Source organism: Peromyscus maniculatus, chromosome 17, assembly GCF_049852395.1.
Source record: "Peromyscus maniculatus bairdii isolate BWxNUB_F1_BW_parent chromosome 17, HU_Pman_BW_mat_3.1, whole genome shotgun sequence".
NCBI classification, from domain to species: Eukaryota; Metazoa; Chordata; class Mammalia; order Rodentia; family Cricetidae; genus Peromyscus; species Peromyscus maniculatus.
In genome coordinates this window covers 2,407,941-2,417,333 of record NC_134868.1, presented here as the reverse complement: position 1 = coordinate 2,417,333, position 9,393 = coordinate 2,407,941, and the positions used below count along the sequence as shown (strand labels likewise).

The window sequence follows — 9,393 nt, the reverse complement described above, 5'->3', positions numbered from 1 at the left end:
TGTGTGCGTGTTCACTGTGTGCGTGTGTGTGTTCACTGTGTGTGTGTGCGTGTGTGTTCACTGTGTGTGTTCACTGTGTGTGTTCACTGTGTGTGTGTTCACTGTGTGTGTGTTCACTGTGTGTGTGTTCACTGTGTGTGTGTTCACTGTGTGTGCGTGTGTGTGTTCACTGTGTGTGTGTTCCCTGTTCCAGGAAAGGCGGCAGTGTACAGGCGGGCGGGATAATCCGCACTAGAATCCCAGCCTGACAACAGTGTGATCGGAGCAGTTAAAGCAAAGGCTAAAGGAGGCCGGGATCTTTGCTTCTGAAGCGACACCGAGTTGCTGTGGAGAGGACACAGGAGCCGCCCAATGACCTGGGCGGTCTTCAAAGCCAGGCGAGTGGCCGGGCGATCGGGGCAGGGGTTCAGGGCCAGCCTGGGCTCCAGGAAACAGGTCTGAAACGGCGGTGCCCACGTCCCGTGCCCGGCACCACAGCCCCGGGACCACAGCCCGGCACCCGGGATCACAGCCCCGGCACCCGGGACCACAGCCCCGGGACCCCGGATCACAGCCGGCACCCGGGACCCCGGATCACAGCCCCGGCACCCGGGACCCCGGATCACAGCCCCGGCACCCGGGACCCCGGATCACAGCCCCGGCACCCGGGACCCCGGATCACAGCCCCGGCACCCGGGATCACAGCCCCGGCACCCGGGACCCCGGATCACAGCCCCGGCACCCGGGACCACAGCCCCGGCACCCGGGACCACAGCCCCGGCCCACAGCCCGGCACCCGGGACCACAGCCCGGACCAGAGCCCGGCACCCGGCACCATAGTCCGGACCACAGCCCGGCACCCGGGACCACAGCCTCGGGACCACAGCCTCGGGACCACAGCCTCGGGACCACAGCCTCGGGACCACAGCCTCGGGACCACAGCCTCGGGACCACAGCCCCGGGATCACAGCCCCGGACCACAGCCCGGCACCCGGCGGAGGGCGCGCCAAGGTCAGCCGCGCGCAGCCGTGCAAACACTCCCCGCCCCGCCCAGTCCTGGATGCGGAGCGGGCGGCGCTGCCGGAGGCGCAAGACACACGATTGGTCGGTCCGGCTCCGGGGGCGGGACGCTGCGGCCTATTGGTCCGCTGAGCACCGGTAAAGCAGAGGACTTCCGTGTTTGTGGTGACGTAGCATAACGCTCTCTGTCGATTGGTTGATGCCCCCCGAGAGGCGGGGCCCGGGGGTTCCGATTGGTCCGTGCCGCGCAGGCCCGGCGCCGAGGCGTGTGATTGGCCCGCGCCGAGGGCGTGGCCGGGGCGGGGCGGCTCCCGAGCGGCGGTGGCCGAGGCCTGGCGGTGCGCGCGGCCATGGCTCCCGGGGGCTGGCGCTGGGCTCGGAAGGCGCTGGCTGCCGGGCGCCCGCTGTTCCGGGGCCGCGCGCTGCTCGTCACCAACACGCTGGGCTGCGGCACGCTCATGGCCGCGGGCGACGGCGCGCGGCAGGCCTGGGAGGTGCGCGCGCGGCCGGGGCAGAGCTTCAGCGCGCGGCGCTCAGGTGAGCGGGGCGGGGGCCGGGTGCACGGGGGACCCGGAGCCGCCCGCCCCGGGGACCCGCGCCGCCCACCCACCCCGGGGACCCGGAGCCGCCCGCCCACCCCGGGGACCCGGCGCCCCCCGCCCACCCCGGGGACCCGGCGCCCCCCGCCCACCCCGGGGACCCCGTGCCCACCCCGGGGACCCCCCGCCCACCCCCGGGACCCCCGCCCACCCCGGGGACCCCCCGCCCACCGCGGGGACCCGGCGCCCGGCGCTCACCCCGGGGACCCAGGGACCCGGCGTTCCCCCCCCCTCCCCCCCGCGCTGACTCTCCCCGCCCACCCCGGCGCCCCCGGCCCGCGCGCTGACTCTGCCCGCCCCCAGCCAGCATGTTCGCCGTGGGCTGCAGCATGGGCCCCTTCCTGCACTTCTGGTACCTGTGGCTGGACCGCCTGGTCCCCGCCGCGGGCCTGCGGAGCCTCCCGAGCGTGGTGAAGAAGGTGCTGGTGGATCAGGTGGTGGCGTCTCCCATCCTGGGCGTCTGGTACTTCCTGGGTAAGGAGCTGTGGCCCCCGGAGCTGGCGGCGGGCAGGCTGGCCCGGGCCCGGGGACGGCCGGCATCGGGGTGCTTCCTTCCTCTTTTCCTATTTATTTACTTTGGTTTTCGAGGCAGGGTTTCTCTGTGTCGCCCTGGCTGTCCTGGATCTCGCTCTGTAGCCCAGGCTGGCCTCGAACTCACAGATACCCGCCTGGCTCTGCCTCCCAGTGCTGGGGTTAAAGGTCTAAGTCACCTCGCCCAGCTTTTTAAAACACCCCGACCAGAAGCCTGGGGCAGAGGAGCTCAGCTACAGTCGTGGGGAGGTCGAAGCCAGAACTCCTCACAGCCCGAGGGAGGGAGGCCTGCCCGGGGTCCCGGCCGCGGTGGAGCCCGCAGTGGGCGGCTGGGTCCCCGCATCGGCTCAGGCTCACTTAGTTAGGTCCAGACAGGCGTCCCCAGGGGTCCCCGGAGCCGCTGCTGACCCGGGCCGGTGGACGGTCAGAGGTCAGGCAGGGAAGGTGTGGCCCCGGCTGGCCTCTGGGGGGTGCCCTGGGGCAGGACGGGGTCGGGAGGGGGGGACCGACCCTGGGAGGGGAGTGGGCTGTGGGGCTGTGGGGTGCAGCTGCGGTCACACAAGGCTGCCGGGGGCCGGAGGGGTGGGGTGAGGGCCGCGGCTGGTGAGGTGGTCCCGGGGTCCTGCAGGGGTGACCTTAGCACACGGGCCACACTCTTCCGACACACTTCCCCTGGCCAGCCCTGCCGAAGTCCTGCCCGCAGCCGCCGCTGCCCTTACATTCATTCATTCATTCATTCACCTCTTGGTCGTCTTCCCAGGCCTTGGCAGCCTGGAGGGCCAGACGCTGGAGGAGAGCTGCCGGGAGCTGCGGGCCAAGTTCTGGGACTTCTACAAGGTGACCCCGCCCCGCCCCGTTCTTCCTTCCACACCACGGGGGCTTCGGCCCACTCGCCCTCCCCCCCCCCGCCCTCCCCGCCCGCCCCCCGCCCGCCCTCACGGCCCTGCCTTCCCCAGGCCGACTGGTGCGTCTGGCCAGCGGCTCAGCTGGTGAACTTCCTGTTCATCCCGTCACATTTCCGAGTCACCTACATCAACGGGCTGACCCTGGGCTGGGACACGTACCTCTCCTACCTGAAGTACTGGGTGAGCTCAGCCCCGGGGCGGAGGGCTCGGCGGTCGCCCCCCACCACCACCACCACCCCGTGCCCGGCTGACCCGCCCTCTGCCGTACGCAGGCCCCTGAACCCCTTCCGACCCCCGGCTGCACGGACTGAGCAGGAAGCCCCGTGGAGGAGTAGGTGGGCGGACGCACTCCCGATGGAGGCTCCGGGCCAGGTCCGAGCCCTGGGCTGGACCAGCCGCCCCGTCGGAGTCCATGTGCAGAGGCCCCGCGGGATCGGGATCAGCACCAGCCGGCAGTCCCCTGTCGGCCTGCAGTGTGACTCGGGCTCCATTGCGGCCCAGGCAGCCCCCCCCCAGGTCCCCTGGACCCCAGGTGACAGAGACAGATGTGCCCTACAGCCCTGGAATGGGGTCTGGTTTGGCCTCAGAAAACTTCGTGCGAGGGTGGGCAGCCGTGTGGAAATGTCATTAAACTAAATCCTCTTGAATCACAAGGCTGGCTGCTGGGGGCGGGGCGGGGGGGGGGGCGGCAGAGACGCAGCAAGGTCCATTCGCTTTATTGAACGGTGTGTAGTGTTGGTAACTTCTAGGGGGGGGCACGTTTGACACTCGTGACGTCAGAACAAGGTGGGGATATCCAAAGTAGTGAGAGTGAACGTATCCCCGCATCCTATCCACCCAAAGGTCAAGTAGCCCGGGGCAGAGGCCCAGGCCAGCAGGATGCCAGCCTGTCGACCCAGTGGTCCACACGGCAGTCCCCCAGCCTCGGAGCTGGCAGGCCCGTCATCTCCGTGACATCTGGTCCCTCTTCACGACCAACAACTGGATGGGTGGCGTACGAAACCAAAAGGGGGGTGTCTTAAAGGGTGGGGAGCAGGGCCTATAGCACACCACAGCAGAGCAGGGTGGGGTATGTACAGGGTGGGACGGGGACGCGCCCAGGAGCATCCTCAATAAATAAATAAATAGCTACGATAATAAATAGGGTGATGGGATGGGGGACTCGCCCCTGGCGGGGGTGCTCAGCAGGCGCAGTCCTGGTGAGGAGGTGCCTGCTGGTCGGTGAGCTGCGGACCCTGCTTGGCGCCTGTGACCGCGGGGTCAGCAGTATCCAGCGACTCCGACATCTTCTCACAGATCACATCCACCAGACGTTCAAAGGTCTGCTTGACATTAATGTTGTCCTTGGCGCTGGCCTCAAAAAACTCAAACCCTGCATCGGGAGAATGTAGAAATGACGGCAGAGCCCGAGGGCGGCCATGGGAGGGTGAGTCTGCCGTGACCCTGCCCTCTAGAGAGATGGCCACCCTGCAGACACCCCTCCCTCCCACCTGCCGCCCAGCTGGGCTCCACAGTCCCAGCCCAGAGGCCTCCAGCACCCAGGCCTGTTTCCCTCAGCATCCACTGTTCCTCGGGAGCTCAGGACACGTTTCCTCTAGGGGGCAGTCGGGTGCCACTCAGCTGCACAGGCTTGGCTGGCCCTCAGTCTGCACCTTGAGCAGTTGGCCTACACCATCCTTCCACACCCGCATGCTGTGCCCGCTCCGGAAGTGTGGCGTGGCTCCCAGCATGCACTCCTCTGCCCAGGTTTTGCTTTCCAGTCCAAAAACTTAGACTCTTCTGAGGCCCACCAGTACCAGTCCATCAGAACCACTGCCAAAGCCTCCTGGGTAGTGGCTGGTCTTCACAAGTGTGACCCACCTGGGTTCACGCTCATGCCCGATCTCCAGGGTGTGTGGGGGGTCAGGGTCCCGGTCGAGCCCGATGAGGGCTGCAGTCCTGTGGGTACTCACCCAGGTGGTCGGCAAGCTGCCGACCGCGTTCCGAGGACACCACTCGCTCGTCCTCCATGTCACACTTGTTCCCCACCAGCAGCACCTGGGCGTTGTCCCACGAGTACGTTTTAATCTGAGTCGACCTGCGCGAGGCAGCCAGAGGCTGAGGAGAAGCCAGGGGCCGGCCCTGCCCAGGTCCCTTCCCTTCCTCATGAGCTCAGGTTGTCCTGGACCTCTCATCCCCCTGCCTCGGCCTCCCACATGCTGGGATGATGTCTGGTGCTCCACTACTTCGGATGCAGGGACGTGACAGCTGATTTACGGAGCTGCGGGTTAATCCGGGTTCTCACACGTGCGAGCCAAGGAGCTGGGACCACAGACCCGACCCACCCGTCCTGGTGTGCAGAGCGTTAAATACTACAGACCATGGGAGCCCTTGGTCCTTCTGCAACCCCAAGCCTTGGAAGCAGCCGACGTGGTTTGTCCCACCCGACTCCTGTTGTTCATTGTTTTTCAGACATGCTGGAGTGGAACTCAAGGCTTTATCCAAGCCAGGCAGGCACTCGCTCAACTGAGCTAGGAGTACTCTGCCCACTGAGCCACAAGCACTCTAGCAACCGAGCCACAAGCACTCCACCAACTGAGCTACAAGCACTCTAGCCACCGCTCTAGCTACCTCCAATGCCACTGTTCTATCTGGGATCCTTTTACTTTCTGAGTGAGCTGCTCACCAGTCCTGCACGGCATTGAAGGATTCCTCGTTGGTGATGTCATACATTAGGATGAAACCCATGGCGCCCCGGTAGTAGGCTGTGGTGATGGTGCGGTACCGCTCTTGCCCTGCCGTGTCCTGAGGAAAGAAGAGACGGTGGTCAGAAGGGATATCCTGGTGGCCCTATGAGGTCCAGGGACAGGAGTGGGCTGGGTGGCCGTTGTGCCCAGATGGGTCCCTGTACAACCTCTCATTCACTCAGCAGACATGCCGGGTGCTGCCCAATGTCCTGTGCCACACCCTGTGCCAGAGTGGGGACTCACAGCACTGTTAAGAAAACACTCATGCCGGGCGGTGGTGGTGCACACCTTTGATCCCAGCACTCAGGAAGCAGAGGCAGGCGGATCTCTGTGAGTTCGAGGCCAGCCTGGTCTACAGAGTGAGTTCCAGGACAGCCAGGGATACACAGAGAAACCCTGTCTCCAAACCTCCCCCCGAAAAAGAAAGAAAACGAGGAACTCCATGTTCTTGTGGACAAGGCTAGCCTGGTCTACATAGTGAGTTCCAGGGATACATACAGAGACCCTGATTCAAAGAAACAAAAAAGTCAAAAACGTCAAAAAATTAAACCCTGATGTGAAGCCCCTCCTCCTGGCACTGGGGAGGTGGAAGCAGGAGGATCTGGAGTTCTGGGCATCCTCGACTCCCCAGCTGCCTGCTCACACCGGACACCCAGGCGCGCTCACGCGCCAGCTGCAGGCGGGGACTTCTCCCCTGGCCCACGTACCCAGATCTGCAGTTTGATCCTCTTGTCGTTGCGGTAGATAGTCTTGACCTTGAAGTCGATGCCGACGGTGCTGACGAAGGCCGGTGTGAAGGAGTCGTCAGCGTACCGGAAGAGGAAGGAGGTCTTTCCCACGCTGCTGTTCCCGATGATCAGGATCTTGAACATGTAGTCGAAGTTCTGGTCGGAGGACTCCTTCTGCCCATAGCGCGCGTCTGTGGCCGATGCCATCTGCAGGGCGGGGCGCAGAGGGCCTGAGGGGTGCAGCAGGGCACGGCCCGGGATGGGCATGCACAAGGGTGCCAGACACTCAGTCCACCAGGACCCCAGTGTCACATGGGCCCCACAGCACAGGCCGGGCTGTGACCTTGGCAGGCGCAACACTCCAAGGAAGCTGTGAAGGGAACCCCTCTGCAGGTCCCTGGCACCCCGAATCTCCCTGCACCCCGAGAGGAGACCGAGGCGGGACCCACCTTCCCATCAGTCTCTCATTACCCTAAAGAGACCCACGCGGGAGCGCGACAGCATGAGTACCTGAGGATCCCCAATTTTCCCTCATCCTTACTCCTCTCCTGGAAGAACTGGGACCCTGAGATAGCCGTATCACGTGATAGAGACGGGCGCACACAGGCTGACATGCACAAATCGCTCGCGCGCATGCACACACAGTGAAGCATCCAAGGCAGGCTGACCCAAACCCCTGCCCTGCGTGCCAGAGTGGGGCTAGGAGAAGAAAGCCAACGCGCATGGTGTTTGCCAGCCCATGCATGTGCACGGCTCACTGCGCCCATGCACGACTGCACACGCAGATTCCCCTGCATCAGCCAGTGCATGCGTCTACACCCGGCCATTGACGAGGACACACCGCACCCGCGCGCATGGCTCCACACGCGTGTCAGCGCATACTTGAACTCGGACCCACGCACACCGCGCACGCGCACCATGCACGCACAAGGTTCCACCACCGTGCACGGTGCGCGTCCTGAGGTCACGCGAGCCTATCCATGACCAGCGGGCGCGCACACGCGTGTTCACCCCACGAGCACGCGCACGCATCAGCCTCCCGCAAGGCCTGGCCTTCCCCTCCCCCTCTGTCGCAGAGCCCGGGACCCAGTGCCGGGCAAAGGGTGAAGACTGCGGGGTGCGGGAAGCCGAACGCGAGACCCAGAGCCACCACGCCCGAGTCGCGCGCCCCCCTTCTTCCCCAGCTGTCAATCAAACGCGGGCCCGCGGTGTGTGGCCCCGGGCGGCGCTCACCTTGCCCGCTCCGAGCTGAGACGACGCTGACGGCGGCGACCCTGGCGACTGCACGGGCGACCGGGCCCCAGGAGCGGCGCGGGGCTGCAGCGGCGGCGGAGGCTCAGGCCCCTGCAGTCTTCGCTGACGTCCTGCAAAGCCGGGGGCGGCACTCTCTATGCAAACGAGGCTGTGACGTCAGAGGGCGGGGCCGGCGGCAGCCGCGGGGCCCCACTGGCCAGCGCGGGCCCGGGGGGCGGGGCATGGCGAGCCGCTGGGGGCGGGGCTCTGAGGAGACCTGGAGGTTTTATTGGCGGCCGCTCTCGAGCGACGGACTCCTCATCCAATCAGCATTCTCTGACGTCTTGGGCGGCCCAATGGGGACTGCCAGGTGTTTGAAGGGCGGGGAGGCTGAGGCCGGGGTCCAGCCCCCGTCGCGGACTTGACCCTAGCCCCCCAGCCCTTCAGAAACGTGCGGGACCCCTTCCGGGAGGCACCAAGGAGCTTGGTTGCGGGTTGAGAAAGGGTCTCATGAAGCAGGCTGGCATCGAAGTCGCCAACAGCAGAGGCTGACCTTGAACTTCTGCACCTCGCTCACCACAGTTGAGGTCTCAAAAGACCCATTGAAGAAGAAAAGACAGGGTTTTTAATCCCAGCTCTCAGGAGGCAGAGGCAGGCGAACCTTTGGAGTTGCGGGCCAGGGATTCACAGTCAGACCTTGTCTCCAAAACACAACACAGAGCTGGAGGAGAGGAGGGCGGGAGGAAGCGCCTGTCCACTGTCGGTGTGCGGGAGCCCTGGGCCTTCTCCGACGGGCCCGGCCTGGAGGCCCCGCCCCATCTCCAGGGTCCGCAGTTGTGATGAAGAAGAGCGGACCAGAGGGACACCACCGCGCAAGGCATGCGGGGCACGTCCAGAAGGGAGAACTAGGAACTCACAGTCATCCTTGGTTATAATGCGTTCCCGGCCAACCTGGGCTACACAAGACCCTCTCTAGATTAAAAAAAAAGGGGGGGGGGGGCTGAGAGATGGTTTCAGGTGTGCACGTGTGCACACACATGCAAGCCAAACACCCATACATAAAAAATCCCCCCCTCTCTCTGGATTTTCAAGACAGGGTTTCTCTTCTGTAACTCTCTCTGTAGACCAGGCCTGCCGCTGCCTCCGGCTTGCTGGGATTAAAGGTGTGCACCACCGCCCGGCGTAGGTCTTTTTAACCGGCGTAGGATATTTCTCAGTTTGGTGAGGAGCCTGCATACTGCATAAAGCCCTGGGTTCGATCCCTAGCGCAGCATGACAGAGTGGTGTCCGCCTGCTTTCTCACACTGGGAAGAGAGAGGCAGGAACAGATTTCCAAGGTCATCCTCAGCTAAATCGTGCCTTGAGGCCAGCCTGGGCTACATAAAACCCTGTCTCAAAGAACGAGTCCGGTTCTGCGCAGAGAAAAAAGAACTGATGCTGCCCTGGCTTCTCTGTGCATTTAGAGCTCAGAAATGTCCTGAGCTCTGAGTCCCGAAATTGCAATGAAGGACCCAGGAAGCAAAGGCAGTTCAGAGAGGGAGGCCACCGCACGCCCTTCACGGTGTGGACACTGGGGCCCAGGCGATCCTGTGTCCCCGGAAGCTGTGCGCAGAGATGCAGACTTCCGGGCTCTGATGTAAGACAATGCATTCCTGCACATCTTCCCGCCAAG

The 9,393-nt window shown here is 64.6% G+C and overlaps 2 protein-coding genes across 2 annotated transcripts; one reads left to right on the top strand and one right to left on the bottom strand.

Moving 5' to 3' along the window:
- The first annotated feature begins 1,287 nt into the window (after positions 1-1,287).
- On the top strand, positions 1,288-3,681 carry Mpv17l2 (MPV17 mitochondrial inner membrane protein like 2). The gene is made up of 5 exons (XM_076553109.1): positions 1,288-1,536; positions 1,902-2,072; positions 2,890-2,966; positions 3,086-3,214; positions 3,307-3,681. Exons 1-5 carry the CDS (start codon positions 1,350-1,352, stop codon positions 3,343-3,345), a joined length of 603 nt encoding a protein of 200 aa, XP_076409224.1. The 5' UTR covers positions 1,288-1,349; the 3' UTR covers positions 3,346-3,681.
- A 53-nt stretch (positions 3,682-3,734) lies between these two features.
- Positions 3,735-7,881, bottom strand: Rab3a (RAB3A, member RAS oncogene family). Its single transcript, XM_006989148.4, has 5 exons — positions 7,722-7,881; positions 6,468-6,695; positions 5,700-5,818; positions 4,987-5,111; positions 3,735-4,406 (listed from the first exon to the last, which is right to left on the bottom strand). Exons 2-5 carry the CDS (start codon positions 6,693-6,695, stop codon positions 4,216-4,218), a joined length of 663 nt encoding a protein of 220 aa, XP_006989210.1. The 5' UTR covers positions 7,722-7,881; the 3' UTR covers positions 3,735-4,215.
- Between the last annotated feature and the right edge of the window lie 1,512 nt (positions 7,882-9,393).